Source organism: Drosophila eugracilis, unplaced genomic scaffold, assembly GCF_018153835.1.
Source record: "Drosophila eugracilis isolate 14026-0451.02 unplaced genomic scaffold, ASM1815383v1 contig_1197, whole genome shotgun sequence".
NCBI lineage: Eukaryota > Metazoa > Arthropoda > Insecta > Diptera > Drosophilidae > Drosophila > Drosophila eugracilis.
Window position 1 is genome coordinate 1,592,444 of NW_024571981.1, and position 25,540 is coordinate 1,617,983.

Here is a 25,540-nt window from a genome sequence, read left to right on the forward strand (position 1 = left end):
TCAGCCACCCACTTGAAATTCAATTTTCCGACGTTTTTATGATAATTTATATATCAATTTATATACACACGAAAAACGAAATTACATTTTGGCTTATTAATTTATGCACGAAACTCGCGGGACCGAAATGAATTGATTTGTGTGTTTGTGTGAGTGTGTATGTGAGTGTGTGAGTGAGTGGTTCACATAAATATTCAATTTGAAATTAGAAACATTTACACAATGCATTGCACTAAATTGTCACCGAAATTATATTTGCATTGCATGTAAGCCGATCGTTGAAACTGAACTGAAGCACGGGACATCTCTGGGCAGGCTATTACCTTCACCATATGCCAATTATGTTGCCCCAATAAAATGCCTCTTGGACACACTCGAGTAGCCACCGACTGCAAAATAAACTACCTAAAGACGTGTAACCAGGTCTTGGGCCTATGTGGGAGCGATCAATCGGAACGATACCTAATGGTTATGATAAGTGCCAAACGTTGAGCATGAATACAGGGTTGCTCGACTGGCTGGGAATGACAAAAGTTTTTAATAATTTCAAAAAGTCTTCAAAAGTGTTAAATTTTGAAATTTGATTAAATTTTGTTAGATAAAGCCGTCTAAGAGTATGCAACAATAAGTGAACAGGACCAATGTCAAGCAACATGTTAAGGGACGACGTTCCTAGTTCTGCTGCATACTTTTATGCTCACAGATATCCGAATTCCAGCTTATTTTACAACAGGAGTTGCCAGGTTGCGAAAAAAATATTCCGTTTATCCTTAGCCTCTTCCTCGAAATCAGCGTCTCTTACGTTATTTACATTGAACATACCTTACATTCAATAAATAATGGTTTTTATCAGCGACACCTAGCTTTATTTGACAGTACTATTGCATTCTCCTTATTTTATCGAAATCGATAAGTTTGTAAGTTTAAAAGTATCGTCACTAATTAAAGTTGTGATAAAGCTAAAATAAATAAGTATAAATTAAAGAAAACAAAGCATTGTTTTCGACTTGTCGTAAGAAAAAAATGACTTCAGTCTAAGACAATTCTTTAACAAATTATTTAATTCTTAGAACCTCGCCAAAAATAAACTTTTGCCACCTGGTAACACTGCATTAAGTGTAATATAAAACCCGGCTTAGAGATAACGAACTGAAAAAACTGTGAATCCAATTGATCATCAGATTTCGCCCGATATGGGAAAACTTATAATTCGAGCTGCGTTGTCAGCAGTCCTAGGAATACTATTGATCACGGGATGCGATTCGGAAGCTCAGAGGTTCAAGTACGAGATCAAGGAATTCCAAGTGCCGCTGGACCACTTTAGTTTCCTGATCAACGCCACCTTCAACATCCGGTATTTATACAACGACTCATTTGTGGACAAGAGCAATGCCCGCACACCGATCTTTTTTTACACGGGAAATGAGGGGGACATCGAACTCTTTGCTCAGAATACCGGATTCCTGTGGGAACAGGCGGAGAAACAGGGGGCTTTGGTGATCTTTGCGGAGCATCGTTACTATGGAAAGTCCCTGCCTTTCGGAAGTTCCACTTTTAACACCAGCATGCCCGAACATCTGGCTTATTTCACAGTAGAACAAACGTTGGAGGATTACGCCATGCTGATCACTTTTCTGAGGAACGATCGGCAGATGCCAGTGGTGGCCTTTGGAGGATCTTACGGGGGAATGTTAGCTGCCTGGTTCCGAATGAAATATCCACATTTGGTCACAGGTGCTTTGGCCGCCTCAGCACCCATTCTGCAGTTTCCCGGGATAACCGATTGCGACATATTTTATAGGATCGTCACATCGGTCTTCCAGAATGCCTACAACGCAAATTGCACAGTGAACATTGGCAAATCGTGGAAACTTTTTGAAACCCTGGGAGGAAATGATGCCGGCAAGAAGCAGATATCGGATGCATTCCATCTTTGCAGTCCCCTAAAGAGTGATGAGGATCTGAAGATGTTCCTGGACTACATAGAAGAAGTATACGGCAATCTAGCCATGGTAAACTATCCGTACAACAGCAGTTTCCTGGCGCCATTGCCAGCTTATCCCGTAAGGCAGGTGTGCTTCTACCTTAAGGATTTACATAATACCGATGCGGATTTGCTGCATGCCATGTCCAGTGCCTTGGCGGTTTATACTAACTACACTGGGTCCTCCAAGTGTCTGGATATATCTAAGAACTCCAATGCCGATGATTCTGGATGGAATATTCAGACCTGCAACCAGATGGTAATGCCCTTCTGCTCCAATGGCACAGAAACCATGTTCCGTGCCACAAGCTGGAACTTTAAGGATTTCGCCGACAAGTGCTACAAGAACTATCGCCTTACGCCCAAGCCCTATGATATTATTCTAAGATATGGAGGCAGAAACCTGGAAGCTGTGACCAATATCATCTTCAGCAACGGTCTTTTGGATCCGTGGAGCGGTGGCGGTGTGTTGCAGGCACCCAATGATAAGGTTTTCATCATACTCCTGCCGGAAGGGGCACATCACCTGGACTTGCGACACAGCGATCCAGCTGATCCGCCTTCTGTGCGAGATGCCCGCAACAAGGAGGCGGCCATCATTAGCAAGATGGATTCAAGATTTCTGAAGTGAGAGTTTTTTTATTCTTTTTTTTAAACGTTGGGGCTAAGTATATTGTAAACCCAACTTTATAGCCGAAGTAATCAAAAATAATAAATATTATAAAAATATATTTTTATAAAAAGTAACTAGAGATTTCACGACTATTTTGAAATACTATAAAAAATATAATAAATGTCTACTTTCGTAATTTAATTTGCATTTTAAATTCACATTTCTAAGTAAAAATATTGTATAAAATTAATTTAATAATTACTGCAGAATTTGATGCTTTTTTGTTCTCATTCATTTATTATTTCTTGAGTTTAATTGATTGCAACCCACATAGAATTATTGAATTTAATTCTAGCAGTAGGCCTAAGCTCAATTTAATACGACTAGTTTATATATTTACTTGGATTTCCAATAGAATTCATAAAAACAAATACAAAATTTATACAATTGGTGCGATGGTACCACTAATCGATAGACACGTTGGATATTTCCATGGAGCTGTTATCATCCGAGGCCGGATTCTCAGTTGGATTTGCTGTGCTGCCAGATGTACCAGGGGTTTCTTCAGTAGCGGTTGTGACTGCAGTCGCCGAAGTGGTCGTGGTACCGCTAGCACCCGGCGCTAAGCTTGGCCTGTTCGCCTGCGATCGACGCATTCCCTCAAGCAAGTTTCGGCCCGGGCGTAAACTTATCGTTGAGCTACTCGAGCTTCCAGCTGTAGAAGCTGCAGCCGTGGAGGTTGTAGTAGTTGCTATCGAAGTAAAAGGCACTCGGACACGAGCATCTTGTAGCTCCCACTCCATCTCATCCTCGGAACTGGTCTCTGCGTTCGCCACAGCCGTGGATGTTTTTGCTTTCTTTTGACCTTCAGCATTCCGTTTCCAATCGATTGTCTTCAGCAAAGCCTTGGCCTCTGTTTTTCTCTGAAAAGTTTTAATATTTTCATTAGTTTTATTAAATATGGACTAAAAAACATTTTACCCACATCATCGGAGTCCAGGCACTTGTAAGCGTAATAGGCTGCCCTTTCGTATTCTCCCTTCTTTTCGTAATAATTTGCCAGCGTGATAAAGCCCTGGTAGAGACTTTGTTTATCGGTGGCCGCCCGCTCGTCTTCGCAATACATGATGTAACAATGAACCGCCGTTTCGTGATCACCCAGTTTCTCGTGCAAATTGGCCAGTTTGTACATAGCTATACCCTCTATATCACCCACGTCGATGGCCTTCCAATAGCATTTTACAGCGTTTTCGCACTTGTCCAGCTTTTCGTAGGTCTCGCCCAAAGCTACCAACATGCGAGAATCGTAGGGACGGAGTTGGTGGGCAATTTTAAAGTAATACAAGCTGTAGTAGTGCATCTTGATGATCTCGTAGGCCTGACCAAGCCCATACCAAGCGCGATAGTCCCGCTTGTTGACCTCCACTGCCTTTCTGTAGCTCTGTATGGCTGCATTCGTGTTCTTCAGTTCCATGAACTCGTGACCCATCAATGTCCAGGCGGCCAGGTACTTGGGATTCAATTTCAGGGCTCGTTGGAAATAAGATATCGCCACCTGGTGATCACAGCGGATGCTGTAGTAGTTGCCTGGTAGAAAAAAATTTGTATTTATATCTTAAAAGTTTCAAGTTGAGTCTCACCTATCACACAGCACGTCTCTGGACGGTACTTGTTGATGCTCACAGCCTTGTGGGCCAACTGGGCCATCTCGGTCTTCATTTCCTTGACGAACAGCAGGTTGGAGTACGTATCCACATTATCCAAGCGGTAGGGATCGCTCTCGAGAAGTGCTTGATACAGTTCAATCGCCTTGTCCACGTCCCTCTTGTTGTGATAGACCAGAGCCATCTGGGCAATCAAGTATATGCTTTTGCTGAATCCCGATGCCTGCAGATCTTCGTAAATTTTCAGGCCATCGTCGTTTAGGTACAATTCTAGGTAGGTGTGTGCCATGAAGAAATGTCGCATCCAGTGACCGCCTAACTGCAGACTGAGTAGTTTTTTCTTTTCCATGACCAGGGGAGATAGTTCCAGATAGGCACTCCACAGCATGGGCACCAGTCTGATAGCCTGGATAAGCATTTGCTCGGCAGCTTGATTGAGATTCAGGGCTTTCAAGACGACTCCATATAAATAAATGCCATAGCCATCTAGGCGACTTTTCCCGTACTCCGTGCGCAGCGTGGCCAGAAGATCAGCGAGATCCCGCATTTGATTTGGCTCGTGGAGATTCGCCTGATCGGTGATGGAGTCCAGTCGGCGCTTTTCCCTTGCCATATATGTGGAGTAGAAGTATAAAAAGCGCGGAACACTGGACTCGCAATTCCTCACAGCATGTGCCGCCCTATCGTATTCCCTTACATCGTAGTAACTCTTGGCCAAGAAATAGTCGCTGTATTCAGCCGGCGCAATCCCTTCCAGCTGACATTGGCTGAATGTGCGATCCTCATCCGGCGCTTCATTGTCTATGTTCACATCGCCCAAGCCGTGGTGCATCTCCGCTAGCCACTTGGTGCTGTGTAGGAGACCTCGCTTGGAGCATTCAATGATCCCGCGGCGCAGTTCCCGCTTCACATCCGGCAGCAGCACGCTGAAGAACTCCTGCATATCGATCGGATCGGATTTGTTTGGATAAGCTATGCTCTAAAAACAATTTTATTTGCCGGTCGAACAGCGATAAATGATTATCGATAAGTGCCGGTAGGGTATTCATTATGGTGAACAGTCACGGAAAATTTCCAGTGCTGGGAAACACGTTTAACGTGGAAGGTACATTTTCTATTTAATTATTATGTCCTTATCTATCTATGAAAAATATATATTAAATAAAATGTTCTTTTAATCTTCCTAAGGATTTTTTAAAAGTTTTTGTAACACAAGAAAGTCTACTACTTAAATTCATTAACAAATATATAATTATATTATTAATTATATATTTTGATAAAAACCAATAAGTTTTAGGGAAAATATATGGTTCAACATATATAAAATTATAAAAAAGAAATACATATCGATTGTGTGCAACAATCATAAAAAATATTTTCTATGGCGCCCACTTTTTGAATTCACTTGCTTAACATCGTGACAAGTTCAACGGTTATTTTAAATCACAATATAGCTGGTCACACGTAGGAAAGAGGGGCTAGGGAAAGAGGAAAGAAAAAACGCTGACCATAACAAACTGTGCAATAACAACAAAGATTAGGAAAATCAGCATGTTTGTGAAGTCAATTCCTTTGTTTAAGTATTGACTGCCACCCGTGACGTAGACTTCTGAAGGAGAAATGCGACCCCACAAGTTCCGCAATCCTACATATATGTACTCCTAGAGTTTAAAGGTCAAATCTCAGCTGACTGAAACTGCGCAGACAACAGATTCACCCTTTAAATGCATTGGAATTATCATAACATAATGCTTTTATAGCTGATTCATTTGTTTATGCAGAGGAGACCTTTATCAAATAATTGAGTGGCGCGATCACCCGATAACCCCCAAGCTATATACGCCATATAAACAGGCGTCACTTCTGCTTTGTTTACAAACCAAAGCACATCGCAAAATGAGGCTCAAATCGGTATTCCTGGTTGTGCTATTGACCACTTTTTTGGGTCTGGGCAAATGCTTTTGGCCCTTTAATAAAAAACACAGTCCACCACCTCCTCCACCACCTGAACCCAAGCAATCGCCTGTGATATTCGGTAAGTCCGTTGATTTTTGCTTTCCACGAACGAGGAGTTTTACAAGGTTAATTTTCAGTTCCCGGCGATGGAGGCTCGCAAATGGATGCCCGACTTAATAAGAGTAGCTCTCCCTATTTCGTTTGCCAAAAAACCCACGATTGGTACAATCTTTGGCTGGATTTGGAGCAGTTAGTCATACCCATGGTTTACTGTTGGATAGATAATGTAAAGCTGTATTACGATAAGGCAACTAGGACCACCCATAATACGCCTGGTGTGGAGACAAGGATCCCCGGCTGGGGTAATCCCGAGGTCGTCGAATGGATCGATCCCACTAAGAATAGTGCCGGAGCCTACTTTAAGGACATAGCTAATGTGCTGGTGGATCTGGGATATGTCCGCAACATGAACATCCACGGAGCACCTTACGATTTTAGAAAAGCACCAAGTAAGTGTCCATTTCATAAGTATCCATACTCATTACCTAATCCCGCAAAAATGTTCTTTTCCAGATGAAAACAAACAATTCTTTATCGATCTCAAGCAACTGGTGGAAGACTCCTACGAAGCCAACAACCAGACGGCTGTCACCTTTATCACGCACAGTATGGGCAGTCCCATGACCCTGGTATTTCTCCAGCAACAGACTGTCTCTTGGAAGGCGAAATATATAAAACGAATGATAAGCTTGGCAGGAGCTTGGGCAGGCAGTTTTAAGGCTATAAAAGTGTTTGCCATGGGGGATGATCTCGACTCGTTTGCCCTAAGTGCCAAGATCCTAAAAGAAGAACAGATAACACACCCATCCACTGCCTGGCTGCTGCCGTCTCCACTCTTTTGGAAGCCCTCAGAGATTATAGCAACAACTCCAAGCAGAAACTATACGATGGCTCAGCTCAAGGAGTTCTTTAATGATATTGACTATATGACTGGGTGGGAAATGCGCAAGGATACAATTAAATATAGCCAAAACTTTAGTCCACCAGATGTGGAATTGCATTGTCTGTATGGCGATGGCATAAATACGGTGGAGAGGTGAGATACTATTTGTTATAATGGAGACCCTCAACTAACTCTTGATTTAATCTCAACAGATTGGTGTACAAAAAGTCGGATATTGCTGGGGAAACGCCCAAATTGATAATGGGTCTGGGCGATGGCACCGTCAATCAGCGTTCTCTACGGGCTTGCAAGTATTGGTCCGGCTATACCAGCTCGCCTATCAACACTCTGGCCCTCCAGGGAGTGGACCACATGCATATCCTGTCCAATCCAGATGTCCTCAAATATGTTCGCACTGTCATGCAGCAGCCGTAATGTTTAGTGTTCTGTTGTAATAGCATAAGCGTTTCTTGATTTTAAAACTATAAAACCAATGCCAATTAATTAATGTTAAATAAATGTACTTCGCTAAGTAGCACAAATATAAAGAGAACCTGTTTTTTTTTTGGATTTTCTTTAATTTCTCTTTATTGTTATCTTATTGATTTATGCTTATAAGATGAGATATCGAATCACGTGTGTCAATGTCAATGCATAACGCTTTTATTACTCAATAGTGTTTCATTTTTCCTCTTGGTTTTATTCGTTTTTATTGTTTTCCATTTTCATTTTAATAAATTGTTTATATGTATTTTACAAAGCGTTTACTTAGATGTATTCCATTTTTAATTATACCGAATAATTTGTTAGTTATTGCACTAATATTTAATTTCTTTCACTTTCCTCCCGCCTCCACTTTGCTAATTTATTGTAGTTGACATTGTTCTTTTACTCTTGGTATAATTTTTTTGCATTTAAAGTATGCTCTCGCTTATGTACTCCGATATCTGGATAGATATAGAAAAAAGTGTTTTGTTTTGGTTTTGGTTGCAATTAGGATAAAACTAAGGTTGTCGAATGATTTGAGTGTTTCGCATTTAGTTTTTTCGATAAAATCAAGAAATATATATTTACAAATTGGTTTGCTCATACAAAAATCGCTGTCGTAGGCTAAATTTGTGGACATTTTCGCTAGAGATTTGTTTTCTGGCTGCGGGTCATGTTTTTTTTGGTTTTCTTCGCTTTTTTGGGCTTACAAAGCATATTTAATTCGTAATTTGTTTAGGTGAGCCATTTGTGCGGGTGTGTTGTTTATTTAATCGTTAGCTAAATATATACATACTCATTTATATATTTAGTATATATTTGATTTATGTTGCTGTATGTGGGTGTGTGTGTGTGTGCTTGGTTGTGGGTGTGTGTAAGTGTTGAGAACTGGACTTAAAAAACAATGTCTTTCGGTTTTTTGTCAGTATTTGATTTTTGGTTTTCCACTGTTCTGCTTTTGTTCAACAAAATTTGTGCTCTCGTTCCATAGTTGCAGTTAAGGTTTTACATATATAATGTTCGGATATTATTATATATATATATAACTATAATATGACCTTTTATTTTCATTGACTCAAATCAAAGTGATTCTGAAATCGATACCCCAAAAAGTACGCCACTTCCGCGTTTGTGTTCTGTTTCAAAGAGTTTTTTACGTTTAGTATAAAAAATCATTTTATCGAAAGTATAAAAATCGTATTTAGCCATAGTGTCTCTTCTAGATCTCGTATCTATTTTGGTTTCATTACATTTCTTTTTCGTCTCTATTAAATCTTTGTTTTTTGTTTTTGTTTCGTTTTCTTAGCAAAAGCGGGTGTATCTTCTTCAAGCAGGTATTCGAATGTTACTTGGCAGGATTATTATTTTCCATAGTATATATATATTTTTGTTAGTAAATAGTTTTATAAAAGCTTAGTGTGTGGAGTGTGTGTGTGTGTGTTTGTGTGTGTGTTGTGTTTGGTGTGTATTGTTTGTTTTATGTGGTTTGTCGGGTGTTCTAGGCCGTTTTTTTCTGTTCTGATTTATTTAATTAGTTTCTTGTTTGGTTTTACAGCTAATATGCTCTGTTATTGTATTATCTGATGCAATATATATATAAATATATATATATATAGAACTCACATTAGGCGACATTGACGACTTAGCGGACTAGTTAATTAATTACTGGCTGCTCAATAGGTATCTACAATGGAATCCGTTACGTTACGTTACCAATGGGAATGATATCAAAAATGATTATTGTTAAATACATATCTTGTAGTATGTTCTTTTGTTTTTTTTTCTTGTTTCTTTTCCATTCTGGTAATTAAATTAATTAAAGCTTTTTCGTGTGTGGATTACTCGTGTCGGTAATATTTTCCGCATATCTTCCATTCATGGTTAACGCATAAATTGTCTGAATTCAAAAAACCAGTCAACAAATCAGAGTGATTGTAAATGAAGTCCTATTTACAATTGAATATTTTCTACTTACTCGCTTAGTTACACATAGTATTTTCATTTCAATCTGATCGTATTTTGAGTGTCATATCTCATCTTGGGGATTCTTTAACTAGGCTCCTACAATGCGTTCGCTAATCAGATTTATTCAGAATGTCGTTAATACAATTGAATTGCCATGAATATTCAATATTGCTAATAACAGTTCCCTCTGGATCGTATCGTATCAGATCGTATCTGATCGATATATATATATATATATATATACATATATATTAACCCGATGCCGGAAGGAACCCTGATTGGTGATTCGGCTGGCCGAGACTACGATTATTGCATAACAACTGGCCACTGATGCTTATTCCGGTTATCCTAGTAATCGTTCCTAGAATTTAGCTAGCTTTTTAGCTTACTGGCATTTGCGCTACTCATTTTGAATTGGATTAAATATCTACGGCTAGTTAAAGGTAATAATTATTTCCTCTGTGGCTCTAATTTATCCAAATCATCATCACATATCAAAAAGTTTACAAAAATTTCACTTTAGCTACGTTTCTTTGTCGCTTCTGTTTTTCTGTTCTTTGTTTATTTTTGCTTAGCGATTACGTTAATGTTTATTAAATTTCGTGCGCTTCGAATAAAACAATAACAATAGTTCATTTCTCTAACGCTATTAGCCCTCAATAACTGTTACTTTCTCGTTTGATAACAACTTATTTGTTATGTCGTTCGTTAATGATTAACATAATCAACGTGTTGATATATATATTTGAAATAAATTAGTTCGCTTCGCTTGTGATTTACAGACATTTGCATGTTGCTCAGCGCATTTATTGACTAACATTGGTTACCATTCTTGGGCTACTTTTCATTTCGGGTTTCTTTCCTTTTTTTTTTTTCTTTTTTTGTAGTGTACGTGTGGGCATGTAAAAGGCATTTGTTTGGTTTTTATTTCATTTGTTGTGATCTTTCTCCCTCAGATTTACCAGATCTTGCACTTTGCTGCAGGAAGAACTCAGCCGAAGGTCCTGAAACCAGAATGTGTCTCAGTTCATTTGTTGAGCAGCGGGTGAAATTTTGGTGAAATAAATTCAGTTTTTTTAGACGGTGTTCCAATTGCGCATATTTATTTATTTTTTTTTTTTTTTTTATTATTCCGATAAACCAAAGCGTGATCTCGAGGCTTATTCAAGTTAGTGATATAGTTTTTTTGATGTACTCGTATTTTACTTGCATATATGTTCTCAACAAAATTGACAAATCCAAACTGATTTTAAAAACTAATATTGCTCTTGGTTGGTTTTGGTTAAGAGTTGATTCGTTTCGTATTTGGTTTGCTTGTATAGCCAGTATATCTCTTGTGCTCTAACAACAATTCCTTAAAAGCTTAGACTTTCGAAACGAAATAAGTGGGCTTAAATGATAAGTCAACAGAATATAGTGTCTAATTGATGTAACAATTGCTTTTGTTTTATGTTTATTTTAGATCCATTGTTGGGGATCAGGTTAACCCACGCGCACGCTAATAATTTTCCAAGTTCAATGCTACGTACTATATATATAGAAGTACCATATATATAGACAGACCAACCGGACTTGGTAAAGCGAGAGGAATAGGAATCTAGACTAAAAACAAAGGTTTCGGCGTGCGCGCCTTTTTATCTATTTGATCTGACCACTATATATCAACATGATTCTCAATTATAGTACTTTATTTATCAACTTACTATACAAGCTCTCGCGTCCCCTACGTTTTCATTTCATTTTTAACAATATTTTTCCTCTGTTGAAACATTTTCGAATACAACTTTAGGCCTAAGTTGAGTTCAGCTTGTAAGTAAAATGCTTGGCATAGAACTTGGTTAGTTATTAGAAAAGAAAGACGAACATTTTGTCAAATTCAATGATCAATAATAAATTGTTATTTCGCTAACCGAGTTATATGCCAAACACCTAACAACTCTTATGTATTTATTTATACAAATTTCCAAATCAATTACTTTGGTGTATTGCAAAAATGTGCGAATGTCTGTGTGTGTGTGTGTGTAGCTGGTGTGTGTATAAAAAATTGTTTACTAACATTTGTTGTTTACGTTTTTAGCATATATAAATTGTACAACTATGAACTTCCATCCAATGATTAGGGATTCGTGATTCGTGTATCGACTGTCGATCGAAATGGAATCTTTTGTTGATATCGCAAATGAGAACAGCGACCAAAATAACAGGGATGCAAACCGTTAAGGAATTCAACCTACCATCCTAATAAGGCTAGTGGTTTGGTCTTTTACGTCTTCGTTTTATAATGATTACATATTTGAATTTTAAGAAAATCAAATTGAAGAAATTTATCTGAACACATTGTTTCTAGAATTAAGATTTTTAGTGATTGGCAAGGATATAAAATTAGCATTAAAAAAGAAGAATTGAAATCGAAGAAAATCTCCTTAGATCTTCCTTACTTTAAGACAAAAAAATTCTACTCTAACCCTCTGAACCGAACCACATCTATAAATTCTGAACTCATCCCAATATTCCCTCGGCTTGCATCCCTGAAGTAAGTTAGCCAGGCACATGTTGGATCTCCGAGTGGACTGCCACGCCCAGTGTCAGACGTCCTTGGGCGGCTGGGCGACGGCGGTCGAGGAGGAGCTTTTCTGCTGCTGCCTCCTCTCCCGCCAGCGATCGATGGGCGTGTAGCAACATCGGAAGAAGGGAGGAGCCCTCGTCGTCGCAGAGGAGGAGCTGCTCCCGCTGCAGTTGCTCATCTTGGCCAGCGATTCGACGGTTAGCTCCGTTTGCACACCACTGGTGGTCAGCCGGGTCTCCGTCTGGTATTCGAATTGATACCTCGGCGGCGGATTACCAGGATGACCAGAGGCAACCAATGGTGGCGGTGCCCCCGCCTTGCAGATGACACTGGGCGGCTCCATCTCGTGCAGCTCGAAACTGTTCGAGCTGCTGTTGGTCGAGTGCCGAAACTCGTGGGAGCTGCTCTCGACCATGGTGGCAGTGCGGTAGGTGGCGGCAAAGTAGTTTGTCTCCAGGTAGTGGCAGGACTCGAACAGGTAGTCGTCGAACTGGTGCTGCGGCAGGATTAGCGAACTATCGCCGGAGGCGAACCGCGGCCCCAGTCGATGTGACTGCGTGGATGGCGAGGCCGGCGGTGCAGGCGAGGGTGGCGGCATCATGGTGGCCAACGAACTGGACGCCATCGGCGGCCGCTGACCTCTTTGCTTCATATCAACAATTTCTATTTCTTCTATATCACTAAAACTATTTAACTGTTTCAACAAATAATGCACATCATTTCGTTTCGTTTGATTATCCTCGTCGTGGTGGGGATGATCATCGTCGTCGTCTTGGACGTTGTGGGTATTTCCCGGATCCAGCTGTTCATCCGTCGCCGTTGCTGGAGATTTGGGTGCTTGAAGTGTTAATGGTGTGCTGACAACGGCGTCCGTTCCACGATCCAATCTGGGGTTACCCTGGAGGTTGCTGATCTGCTTGGCCGCATCATGTAGCTGGTGGTGTTGGTGTTGCAGCTGCAACTGCTGATGTTGCTGTTGTTGATGTTGATGTTGCTGCTGCAGCGACTGCTGCTGTTGTTGGGTCACCAATTCCGGATAGGCCAGGTTGAAGCGTTGCTGCAATGTGGCACTGCTCAACTTGGGCAATCCAGAGTAATCAACGGCCACGGGTGGCCGCTCCAATGTGGAGTCAATGATGCGATTGAATTTAGCTAATGCACTGCTCGCTGCTGATGAACTGGATGTTGTGGTGGTGACCTTAGCATTAAGTTGTTCATTGTTAAGAGGCACTGTTGTGACGGTTTCTAGGTCTAGGTCCTCGTCCTCGTCGACATCCTCGTCCACATCATCGATGTCGACGCCATCGCGCAACGTTTCCTGCACATTCAGATTGAGATTGAGGTGCAGCTGCTGGCGTAGCAGCAGGCGGCCGGTCTTCGTCTCCACGCCGGGGATATTGGGTGGCGCCAACGCATCCTGATGGCCACCGCCCAAACCACCCCGACCGGCGGCAATCACCGCCGCCGCCCGCTGCTGGGCCAAGTTCGCCTTAGCCAAGTTCTTTTGCAGTATCAGCCGCCTCGACGAAATGATGGCATTATTGTCGCTCCCCCGCGATTACCGGCTGTCGCGGGTGGAGCGAGGCCGCCCCTAACTGGACGTGCTAGCGATCGGCGAGACGGGTGACAGCGGACTGCGGGCCTGTTCGCGCGGACATCCGGTTAGTGTGATCACCAGCTTCCGGGATCCGGCCTGGTCGCGGTGCTCGCACAGCCAAACGCCCTGCCACGTGCCCAGCGACAGCTTGCCATCGGTGATCGGGATTGTCAGGGAGCTGCCCAAGAAGCAGGCCTTCACGTGCGCAGGCTAAAAGGATATTGAATTAATTAATAGATCTTTTGTAATCAATAGAACTCCTTACCATATCATCGGGTCCCTCGCACGAATGCCTGTAGGGCAAACCTTCGGGAACTATTTTATTCAACATCATCTCCATGTCGTCTCTGCAAGGCAATCGTTCGGATAGGATACATTGTAAGTAATCGAACACATCCACTTACCTGACGTCTGGATCCCAGCTTTCGTTTAACGCTAAACTCGCCGAGGTGTGAAGAACTGAAAGCAAGAAACAAGCGCACAAACAAAGCCAATTAGTTAGTCTGTGGGATTAATAATAATCTTTATAATGATTAGCCCCCCAGTTATTAGACCATCACGACGAGGCGTTGGCTCCCCAACATTGGCTCCATGCATTTCCAATTGAGTTGTAACGCCAATTAGTCAAAATGTATTGCCCCTGGCCACACTCGCTGTGTTTCGATATGCTATTGCTTCTGATAAGGTATTATGAATCCATCATGAGTTATGTGACAAGACATGGAATGTATGATATGGACAATTTAACTGGGGAGGAATTCCCATTACTTGGAGTGGAAAAGTCAATGAATTGGGAGCAATTGTACAAAGCGGAGAATGAAAAATATAAGTAAATCGTCAGCCTTTAATTGGCCGTAAAGCTTGGGGCATCTTGTAAAAGTGTTAAGTGGGATGGCTTTTAATTGTTCGTTCATCTCTTCTTTCGTTGGCAATGTTTTTCCCACTTAGAAAATATATCTAAACTCTCCAAGAGTAAATTCATTTTGCTCGATATTGCAAAAATTTAAATTTAAAAGATTATAAAGGTTTTAGAAGAAATATCAAATTAATCACAGGTTAATGCTTAGCCATAAAAGATTATACAATCACGAAACAAACATCGGTCTTTTTCATTCCGAAACAGATTTGTTTTGCCATTTCGAATGGAATTCTTTGACAAAAATTTATGATATGACCCGAAATAAAACACAAAACACGAGCATGTTTGGAGTTGAAAATTGAACAATAATTGCCTGCTTTTTTGGCGGCTCGGAATTGGCAAACTGCCAACGTTGAAAATGTCAAGCTATGCAATGAAAGCCGACTCGAAATTGAATATTTTACTCCAAATGAATTTAGTTTCAATAATAGATAGGTATATTGTATATACAAATAGCCGACCAACACGATAAACACTTGAATTTGCACACTAATTGCGTATTCATGAATAAAAGAGAAAGCTGCTGGCAGCTGGAGAAGCCGAGCGAAAATTAGTTTATTATCAAATCCCAGAGATGTAATTTTCCGGGCCCCGAGCAGAGACTTGAAATGTGAATATCACATACTTGTATATGTAGGTATTTAGATATAGACACACATGTCCAAGTTCCGATTTCAGAAAGGGGCAAATCGCGTTGGCAAACGCACAGCCCAGACCCACTTTCTTTCTAAATAATTTCCGAGGCGATTATGTCATGTTGAACATATGTAAATGGCATCAGGATTTTAAATATTACCCATGGACAAATCCGGGCAGCGGGGATGCACTCTCGGACAATGCAAATGAAAATGAAACCAAAGTGACATTTGACGCGGGGAGGGGCTCAGCAAATTTGCAAATTGATTGCGGGATGGGATTTGATTGGGAATGAGAGTGGTAATGGTAACCAGGACGAAGAATGAGGATGAGGAACGAAACGACATGAAATCTTTTGGTTGGCCTATAAACATGGTCTATATCGACGGAGGGATATATCCCACATATCTGCATATAAAAATTAATCAACTAATGTCATGGAATACCTTCCCAAAAATAACTGCATGCTTTAAGAAGCTGAAAAACTACTTTACTTTCCAACTATCTTATATGGTATATTTGTTAATATTAAAAGAGGTTACTTAAAAAGCTAACTTTTTTCTCCGAGTGCCCTTCACCAGCGCCATCTGAAATATGTTAATGGTCTAAACATAATTGTGTGTGTCTGCAATGCTGCTTTTGAGTGGCATTTGGAGTTGTCCGTGTCTCTGTCTCTGTCACCGTCCTTCTGGCCATCTCTTTCTTTCTTTGCCCGCATTCCGTGCACATTTATTCCGTGTCCCCAACTTTTTAGCCCGCTCAACTGGCGCATCCGCCTGGAATACTCGACTGACACTTTTTCCATTGCACCAAACGCCAAACACAAATGGAACGCAGGCAGTAGGCGTTAAAGGGCTCCTTCGGAGCGTTAAGCTGGTGGCCAGGCGGAGGATGCCACTAATATGATTTAGCTATGGGCTTTGTGGTCGGCAACACGGTGGCTTGCAGGGAGGGGATTCTATGTTTGCCTACGGCTGCCATTGCCAACGTGCCCAGAGCGCTAATAAACGTTAGTGTGCTTACAAAAAAATATATCCCATATTCGTACATAAAAAAATAAGATTACCAATAAATTAAAAGATAACTTTTAATATTAAAATGATAATCAAACTATTCTTTAGTGGTGAGTTTTGTTTGTTTCTTGAAAACATTTCCTCAACACTATCCTCAAATCCCATCACTAGATTTTCTCTCAGTGCAGTACGCATAGTTAAGTAGCAGGTGGCATCGTTTTGGCCGGCTGTTTAGATGTTTAGTTGACTGTGTGTGTGTGTGTGTGAGTGTCGGAGTGGGTGGCATCGGGTGGATTTGGGTGGGGGTTGGTGAAGCCGTGCCTGTGTCCTGGGTACAGGCACATGTAGCAGGCGTTTAGGCACTACAAAAGTTGCTAATGTTTTTAAAGAGGCCTTTTTATTATACAAAGTCAAACATTCTGACAGCACAAACAAGCTGAGGGAGAACACACACAACCACACCCAGCTGCATATATACAACCGCAACGGACCCACACAGGCACAAACACAACCGAAGGAGTACCCCAGTGTTTAACAATGGACTCAACACAACTCAACTTGACTCAGCTCAGCTGGCTGTGTTCATTCATATATTCATGCAAACACGCACTCAGACTGAGATACGCCCGCACAGCAGCGGTCGAGTTTCTGGTTCCCAAGGATATAGAGGAAATTCCTGGAAGCTCCTAGCTTAGTCCTAGTAGGGAATAATTAATAAGATTCTTGTAAGGAATAAACCAATCCAGAATAAATCTAAAAAAACAAACAAAAACCCTTTTTGTATTGCATATTTAAAATATGCTTAAATTATTGGAATGCCTAAAGTTAAAACCCCTGAGTAGGCATTTTTTAAACCTATTTTAGCTCTATCATAATAATAACACCATCATAACCTAATACTATATGGTAATTTTATGTAATTTCTAAACATTAATCCCATTTATTTGTCCACCGTTGTACGCCACCAAAAAGCACGTGAGTGTGCGGTTAGTGCAGATGTGTGTGTGTGTGTGCGCATTACATAATGTAAAGCTGAAGGAAATGCTTAAATTCATCAACCTTCTTATTACATAGCCGTTGAGTTTCACGCTTATCCTAAGACTCCAGCCCAGAAATCTCTGAACACAGTGAGAAATCGGTGGTTGGCTATTCTTATTTTTGTGTCAGGTGCTGGAGAACCGGAATGAAACGGAATAAAACTAGTTCAAGCACATGCCGATACGATTGGAAAATCGGAAAAGCGGGCCAGGACGAGCAAAAAAAAAGGCAAGAAAAACCTTTGGCGTGCTCGTTTTGCATAAATAATATTGATTTATTGGGTAGCGCAGCATTTTGCGGTTCATAAGCGAGCAATTTTAATGCTAAAGGAGCCAAAATGGAGGAACAAAGGAATAAGAATAAAGAATAAACGGAAGCCCAAAAGTATGACACACACATGGCACGATTTGTTTTCCTTTTTCCTCTTCCTCTACCATTTTTTCCACTTTTTCCATTTTCCCCGTTTTTGTTTTTCCTTCGTTCGCAGTTTCCCTGTCGTCACGAAAGCAAAAAGAGAAATGGCCGAGTACGCCCACACAAATATATCCCTAATGTTAAAGGCTCCGAAAACTCCCGACTCTATAGAGCCATCCTACCCCACCCACAATTGGTTTCGCTTTCGCTGGCTGTTGATTTATTTGGTGTTGCTCCTCCACAAAGGACACTCCGCACAGAGTCCTTTCCCTTGTGCTTGTGCTGTGCTCTTGCAGCTCTTTCGGTTTGGCTGAAAAATATGCGCGGGTTATAAATTGAAGTTGAGCCATTTATATGATCTTGCGATTATGCAGCAAATTGCTGTCGAGGATGGACCTCCCACCACTGTAGTCCTCTAACCCAGCGGCTCCATGAAGTCGGACATGGTATCGTGGATCAAGGGACTTCTTAAAGTTTTTACTTTAATGATGTGCTCCACAAAGCAAAATATGATGTTAAAGGATATGATGTTACAATATATTGTTGGTCTAAAAGTAATAAATTTGGAGGCCTTAAAGCACCTAACTCTTAATCTCAAACCAAGAACTTGTTTTAAGCTTCCAAAATTCTAGAAAACCTAATAATAGACCTCCCGATTTCTATCTACTTTGACTTCCTTCGAATCTAACCTTTAAATGTGAGATTAAGCAAAAGCCAAAACAAATCATCAACTGCCCCCCAGGCAGGCAATTAGCTTTGCCCAACACATAAAAATATATATATTTGTATACATATATATATTCCGAGGTCCCCTCTATATTGGGGTTACAGAAAACCCCGATGGGGCATTGTGTGGTCAGTAGGGTTCGGTTCTATAAGCGGACGACCTTCCTTGCCGCACATATGAATATTAATAAAAAAAAAAGAAATAAGGAAAACCAAGTCGCATAGAGGGGAAATATTTGCCTGGCTCAGGTGGAAAAGTCGGAACCCGGGTGGATATATCATTTTTCAGCATTTCCCCGCATTCCATTACTTTTTGTTGTGTTTAACAAGTTACCTTTACATTTGGCTTATATTTTTGTGTATTTGTGATTTGTGTGCCCTCTTGGCCACTTTTCCTCCTCCCCATTCTCCTCGCTTTTCCCCATAGAAACAAAAGGAGGTGGGGTGGCGGAAAATGGGGGGCTATTGAGGTCAATACTAAAAGACAACAACATATGGCAAGGTTGCTTTGAAATTATTTTCCTTTTTTTCTCTGGAAATTAACTTTTTGTTGCTTCTCCTTGGAGCAGAGACGACGAAAATGGAAAAGGAAAGAAAGAGTCGCCTTTCATTTGCTTGCATTTATTTACTATTTTTTACTATTTTTTGCATTGAAGGGAAGGGACGGAGAGGAGGAGGGGTTAAGCTTCCCTTAGTAAAGTGTGTCTAATTAGGAAGTCCTTTTAAGAAAATCAATAAACATGTCTTGACCTCAATTAGATTCCGCTTACAGTTCACAAAACAATACACGTACAGTGAGCACCCCAGACAACAAACACGCACACAGCATGGTTGACTAAAAGGGGGGCTCGGTGTAGGGACAAGGGGCAGGGACACACGTGCTTTTGATTTGGCAAAAAATAAAGGAGAGAACAAGAGCAAGCAAGAGCGAAGGTTCGTAATAATAAAGACTTGCCTGCAATGTGCTGGCTAAGACGATTTGTGTGAGCCACACAGAAAGAAAATTATCTTCGGAAAACTGTAAACTATATTGCCCTAAAAAAGTTATACATTTTCTAAAGAAAAAGCTGAATTATATAGTTGTTTTCATAATGGAAAGAGAAAATTTACTACATATTTTACGAAACTAAAAAAAGATTCTTATTATTAAGAACTTTGCCTTTCGCATTGCTTAAATATGATATCAGAAAAGTTAATTTTCAAATCATTCTATAATAAGTACAAATGCTTACGAAACTAATATTATTTTTTTCAGTTTTTCATTAAAAATAAAATTGAAAAGCCTCCTTAGCTCTTTAAATTCAAGAAGCATAGTTTTTTTCTGTGCAAACGCAAAGCATAGGGGGCTGGCATGGAAGTAGAAAATACCAAAATGGGGGAGGGGATGAGGCTCAAGGAATAGGGAGGGGGCTGGAAAAGTTCGCCTCGAGCATTCACACGCCATAGCCACAGACCATGACATGCAGACATGAGCGACGACTGCGACTAAGACGACGATTGCTTTTCACTTTAGTCAGGCCAACTCCCGGCTAAAGCCCCTCCATTTTTCCGACCTTCTCCCCCCACAACTGGCGCTTTATGATACGATTTTATTTATTTGCCCAGGACAGAACGAGATGGGTAGAGAGAACCGGAGAGAGGGAGACAGAAAGCCGCAGGATGGAGGAACGCGTCCTGGCATTGTAATGCGAACTGTCAACAAGAAGCTGCCTCCAAGGCAGCCAACTACGGAGGTTGTTTCTCTGTTTGCGCTGCCTGCTCGTCGTCTTAGTGCTATACTAGCCTACACTGTAAGGAATACTGTTTAACTTCAGTTCAAACTATCACTGAAGGGCCCACCAATATTAAGAAGGCGTTAACTAAATCAGAGATACTTAAGCTTTAGATAATTAGGATTATTTAAATTAAAAATGTTTCATTTACTTCAGGTGTTAAGGCAAAACTGGGTTGTAAGAAAGTTCAAACTATGAATTTTTATCCTTTTCTTTTTTCTATGGTGTATATACTAATTTTTTCCAGTGTATCTACTTGGAAAGCGGGGATTCCACACGAGAATTAGTGTGCGAAGTGCAGCCGTGGCAGCGCACAAAAAGAAATACTTGGCAGAACTGCAATCCGGAGATTATTGCGAATGCATTCCGAGGAAAGGAATATAAAACTTCAACAGGGACTCAAATCGCTTGGCGTCTGATGTGTGTGGACATCCTGTCAAGCGACACATTGCACTTAAGGTATAAGTGAGAAAATGCAGTGGACTAATGGTCATTCAAATGTTATTTATAATTTGAAAAAGTAACATTTTTTAATATTCTTGAAAATCACATTGTTTTCCATAGAATATCTGACAGAACGATTCGCCTTTCACGTAGGAAATAGTTTAAACACTTTAGTTTGGCAGGACCTCTTGTATATGTAGGTCACAGCCACACGATTTAGTCACACGAAAAATCCGACTATTTTCAAATGTCAATCGCAATTTTCGGGGTCCCAACGAAAGACACAAAGGAGTGACCGGGCCAAGTCAGTCAGTTGATCTGTGTAGTTTAACCCAGTTACTGGCTAGCACAAATTAGCAGGGGCAGCCAGCCAGCCTCGTTCAAATCCTGCAAATCCTGTAAGTTTCGGTTGCTACTTCTCTAAATTCAACGACATTTTGTGCTGATTTGGTATGCAAGTTCCACATTTCGCTGTTTGTCCAACTGAACTTTCAACTAAATGCAAACGCCTTGGCCATAGCACAGAGATTCCCCTCGAGAAATTCAATCCGAACAAAGAAAATGTAATGTCAGGAAAGTTTTCTATTGCCAGAGTCTGAATACCCTTATGGATGACTTCTTCTGATAGATTAAAGTACTACATTTCCAACCAACTCGAAGTGTATACATCGGCAGGGAATGGAATAAGATGGATGCGATGGAAAATGAGTGGCTGCGAAAATAGAAGAGAAAGATTTCCCAGCTGCTCCCCACGATTAACTGACATTTGAGCCCCGAATTTCGGGTAATCACTTAGGAAGGCGCAGCCGAAAAGGTGCCAAAGATGTGCTAAATGGCTAAATAACGACCCCCCAAACCGCGGAAATAATGTAAGCGATACTATTTTGGCAGGGATTTCTTTCGGCCAGCTGTTTAAATACAAGTTTCTGTATAAAAAAAACCAATTGGTAATATCTTAAAGGAAAATCTTTCTTAAGAAGAAACCCAGCAACATATAGTCTTTACTCACTTTGCATATGACATAATCCCACAGAGAAGTGCGCCAACTCCGGCATCTGTCGGAGTATCTCCTCGGTGACCAAATGGACGCCACGATGCTGCGGTCTCAGGTTGATTTTACGCTGAAACCAGGCGGAACCAATCTGGAGACCAACGATCGCATTGCCATCAGCTCCGGCACCAGCGACGGCACCACCGCCACCACGTCCGCCGCCACCTCGGTGATTGGCCGAGGCCATGGTGCTATTGGAGCTGCTGCTCCGGATGTTGCTATTTCGGCTGACGCTCTGCTTGACTCCACCGCCGCCACCGCCTCCTCCTCCGCCGGCGCTGCCAGCTCCACCGCTGCCGCTGGTCGCTTTCGTTGTGCCGGCGTGTGGATTACTGCTGCTACTGCGACGTCGCTGGCCGCTCCGTCCGCCGCTCCTCTGGTGGCCTGGAGCTGTTCCTGATCCCGCTCCCGCTCCTGATCCTGATCCCGCTCCCGCACCTGATCCTGATCCTGCAGCAGCGGCAGCAGCAGCAGCGGCGGCGGCGGCAGTCGACGTCGATGGTTTTGTGGACGACGTTGTGGCTTCTCCGGTATCCGGACGCACTCACACGCACACGCACACTTGGCACACTTAATGCACTTAACACACTGACAGGATTCAAGGACTGAAGGACTCGAGGACGAGCACTCGACTCCCACAAGTTGTTGACTTTTGCACTGGTTTTCACAGCGGATTGGCTTTCACTTTTGGCCTTTCAAACCTTTTTGCCGGTTTAATTTATTCTATGTTATTGCCACTTGTTTACGTTATCAGCAACTGGAAAACAAAGAGATAAGAAAAAGTCGGTTAGTAATGGGAAAGCACTTTTGACTTAAAACTATTCAACTTAACTACATACAAGTACTATTAACGGCCTTTAAAAACAGAAACCATTATACTAAATCAATTTTTTCATTTCAATGGAATAAATGTTTCAACATTATTTTGGTTAAACATTTGAATCATTGTTATATATAAATTACTCTTTCCAGTTGATTATACTGTTGGTTTTGTGGTCTTTATTATATATGAAGGTCCAATAAATTGCTAAAAAGATTTTTACTGACCAGTTAGATCTTCAACCTAAGCTACCTTTTATGGTCCCAGAGACTCCTCTCTGACTTGTTCAAATAAATCAAATATTAGTGTTTGGGCGGTGTTGCTTCAGTTTGTTTGCGTGGAAACATCTCAATTAGTAGTTGCTATTAAGAGTAGTGAGAACAGAGAGTCGTACTATTGGGAGCGCCCACAATCAACAAGTTTTTAATTGCCAAGCGCAAACAGCAAAACGAGATTGTTATGGTTATCAATGTGCCAGAGGTGACCCCTCAAAGCATTTACCAAATGAGGAGTAGGCTACACCAAATGTTGAATTGAGTGGCTTCATTTCTATTACCCTAAATGGTTTCATTAATTTTATAATTTCATTAGGGATATAAACCTAAGATGGCCCTGAGTTTCTGCCTTTTCTACATTACTTTAATCTGTGATGGTAAATAAACATATTGCATTAGCAAGTAACATTGCTAAGTAACATTTTAGAAAGTATTTTATAAAAAAGAAGGTGGAATAATTGTGCTGTGATATTAACAGTTTTAAGATATATTTTTTTAGCTCCATCTAAATATGAAAACCAAAACTGAAGACGCTTAATAAAATTAAACATTTAAATTTAAAACTTCTTGTGTCTGTCTTTATGTCATATATTTGAAACTGCAGTTCACACAGCTTCAAGGAAACTCTGCAGAAGGAGTCACACGGCAGCGAACAGTCGAAAAGTGGAGTAAAATTTGAAGCGGCATAATGAGCACGTGTCGCCCAAGTGGGCCAAAAGGGGGCGGGGGAAAATGGGCGGATTTTGGAGGAAGGGTGACAAGGACATGGGATTGTTGGCCCGGGAAAGCGTTCGTGCGAAATGGAAACAGCAGCTAGGAAAAGGCACGAGACGGTGCAGGATAGACAAGCATTGCATTGCAGACACATGGCATCAAGGAAAACGCTGTTTAAGAATCTTTCTTCCTTCACCTATACATACACACAAGTATACACATATACACGCATATACACACACACGCGCCTTTTCCCAAGTTGAGTGCACTCACATAACGAAGCAATCGAAATGCATTTGAATCGAGGAAAACGGGGAAAATGGGAACATGGAGATGGAAGCCACAGCTGCTGCAAAGGAAAAACCACGACCAGTGTGAGTGATTTCGGGTGTCGGTATTTGGGTAAGCAGTAAAATACTAAAAAAGAGGAAAAACCAAAAAAAGGCTTTGGCTCACAGACCCCAAAAAAAGGAAGTAAAAGAGGTATCCTCTACCACACAAAACGATTTACACGACACTAAAGGCGGTTGGGAAAGCGGGCAAAAGCTGTCAAATAGAGATGAGCCGCCGGGCAGGACGAAGGTGTTACATTATCGGGATTAGACATTCTTTCTTCTAAGTTTATTTTGGGAAAACTTCTTCAAATCCTTCTTTATTGATAAATATCTAGTTTCCTTAATGGAACTCCATTTTTAAATGGCGTAAACGAATAATTTTGTTTATCAGAACTTTTATTGATTACATGAATTAGCTTAATTTTATTATTAAATATCTTAAAAAAAATCTAGAAACTCGATTAAAAACTCCCTATTTTTCGGAAAGTATCCACAATTTGTTTATAAAAGTGTGTTAAATGAGTGGACTCTCTCATCTCTGGCTAACTCAACAGAACTAAGGAGCCGAAGGTGTGTCATCAGGGGCAGGGGTAAAGCAACAGCTACAACAAGAACAACATGACGAACCACCACAACACCAACAACAGTGGGAAGCGCGTTACGGCCGCGGCCAGGTAAAGGTACTTTATTTCTTTTACTGGGCCACTGTTCAAATTTGCATATGCTTTAAATATTTAATGTAATTCAAAAAGAGGAGACAACAGCGCCAACAAGAATCTGGCAATTGGACAAAGCCCGGTTCGGGCATAATCCAATTGGACTGACAAACACATCGCTCTCTCCAGTTGAATTCCCCAAAAAAAGAAACCAAAAATACAAAACAAACAAAAGAACACATGAAATGCTCGCGCATTTGGCAAAAAATCAATTTTCCATGTGATTGCCAAATGCAATGTTTTTCTTTTCGGGGAAATGTAGAAATAGGGAACACTGAGAAAGTTTTCCATTTTAATCAACACCTTAACGCATCTTTTACGTTCTTTTTTGGTTTTTAGTTCTGCTAATTATTGACATAACAAATGTGGTGGAGCTGCCACCATGCTTTTTCCACTAACACACGCAAACACAATGAATACTCCGATGACAGCACACGCGAAATTCCCTAAAAAGAAGAAACTCCCAAGAAATGGGGGGGAACTGATGTTTTCTTTCTGGCACTTTGCTAACCGGAAAATTGAGAATCGAATCACGTAAGCATAAAAACCTAAATGCACTTAATTACATTTAATTTGCCGAGCCTGCTGCGTTGTCTTTTGTTTTATTTAACGACTGATTTCAGACCGCATCGAATGACTTGTGGGGAGAGTAACCTTTATAGAGCCACCGACTTCTGACGTCGAACGCTCAGCGCTGTCATTTTGGTTCGACGTCGAGTTGGCACTGAACATCTGATTGGATCCCGAGGTGAAATGTGCGAGGGAAACGGCACTGTTAACTCGACCCATAAACTGCGCTTGCGGCAGAAGAGCATAGATATATGTAGCCGGCGCAAAAAAAAACCGAAACTCACCTTCGCGCGCTTTTTAAACATTTTTTATGGTATTTAATT

The 25,540-nt window shown here is 41.0% G+C and overlaps 4 protein-coding genes across 4 annotated transcripts; 2 read left to right on the forward strand and 2 right to left on the reverse strand.

The window, feature by feature from the left end:
• Window positions 1-1,096: 1,096 nt before the first annotated feature.
• On the forward strand, window positions 1,097-2,793 carry LOC108115530 (lysosomal Pro-X carboxypeptidase). Its single transcript, XM_017227032.2, is given in 2 exon segments — window positions 1,097-2,585; window positions 2,587-2,793. Coding segments are annotated over 2 exon segments (1,416 nt in total). The 5' UTR covers window positions 1,097-1,193; the 3' UTR covers window positions 2,611-2,793.
• Window positions 2,794-2,881: 88 nt separating this feature from the next.
• LOC108115529 (cell division cycle protein 23 homolog) lies at window positions 2,882-5,306 on the reverse strand. The gene is made up of 3 exons (XM_017227031.2): window positions 4,238-5,306; window positions 3,583-4,184; window positions 2,882-3,520 (listed from the first exon to the last, which is right to left on the reverse strand). Exons 1-3 carry the CDS (start codon window positions 5,202-5,204, stop codon window positions 3,062-3,064), a joined length of 2,028 nt encoding a protein of 675 aa, XP_017082520.1. The 5' UTR covers window positions 5,205-5,306; the 3' UTR covers window positions 2,882-3,061.
• Window positions 5,307-5,718: 412 nt separating this feature from the next.
• LOC108115473 (phospholipase A2 group XV-like) lies at window positions 5,719-7,708 on the forward strand. Its single transcript, XM_017226933.2, has 4 exons — window positions 5,719-6,296; window positions 6,355-6,726; window positions 6,791-7,313; window positions 7,373-7,708. The coding sequence occupies exons 1-4, from the start codon at window positions 6,158-6,160 to the stop codon at window positions 7,593-7,595; spliced, it is 1,257 nt and encodes a 418-aa protein (XP_017082422.2). The 5' UTR covers window positions 5,719-6,157; the 3' UTR covers window positions 7,596-7,708.
• Window positions 7,709-11,281: 3,573 nt separating this feature from the next.
• LOC108115472 lies at window positions 11,282-21,980 on the reverse strand. Its single transcript, XM_017226932.2, is given in 4 exon segments — window positions 11,282-13,984; window positions 14,040-14,121; window positions 14,179-14,233; window positions 21,746-21,980. Coding segments are annotated over 4 exon segments (2,154 nt in total). The 5' UTR covers window positions 21,975-21,980; the 3' UTR covers window positions 11,282-12,196.
• Window positions 21,981-25,540: the final 3,560 nt, after the last annotated feature.

Excerpts from the sequence above, each read along its gene's own strand:
- LOC108115529 (XM_017227031.2), bottom strand. The coding sequence starts at position 5,204 with ATGCAGGAGTTCTTCAGCGTGCTGCTGCCGGATGTGAAGCGGGAACTG. Across the intron at positions 4,185-4,237 it reads AGAGACGTGCTGTGTGATAG|GCAACTACTACAGCATCCGC; the intron begins GTGAGACTCAAC and ends TTTTTCTACCAG. Across the intron at positions 3,521-3,582 it reads AGTGCCTGGACTCCGATGAT|AGAAAAACAGAGGCCAAGGC; the intron begins GTGGGTAAAATG and ends AAAACTTTTCAG.
- LOC108115473 (XM_017226933.2), top strand. The coding sequence starts at position 6,158 with ATGAGGCTCAAATCGGTATTCCTGGTTGTGCTATTGACCACTTTTTTG. Across the intron at positions 6,297-6,354 it reads GCAATCGCCTGTGATATTCG|TTCCCGGCGATGGAGGCTCG; the intron begins GTAAGTCCGTTG and ends GTTAATTTTCAG. Across the intron at positions 6,727-6,790 it reads CGATTTTAGAAAAGCACCAA|ATGAAAACAAACAATTCTTT; the intron begins GTAAGTGTCCAT and ends GTTCTTTTCCAG.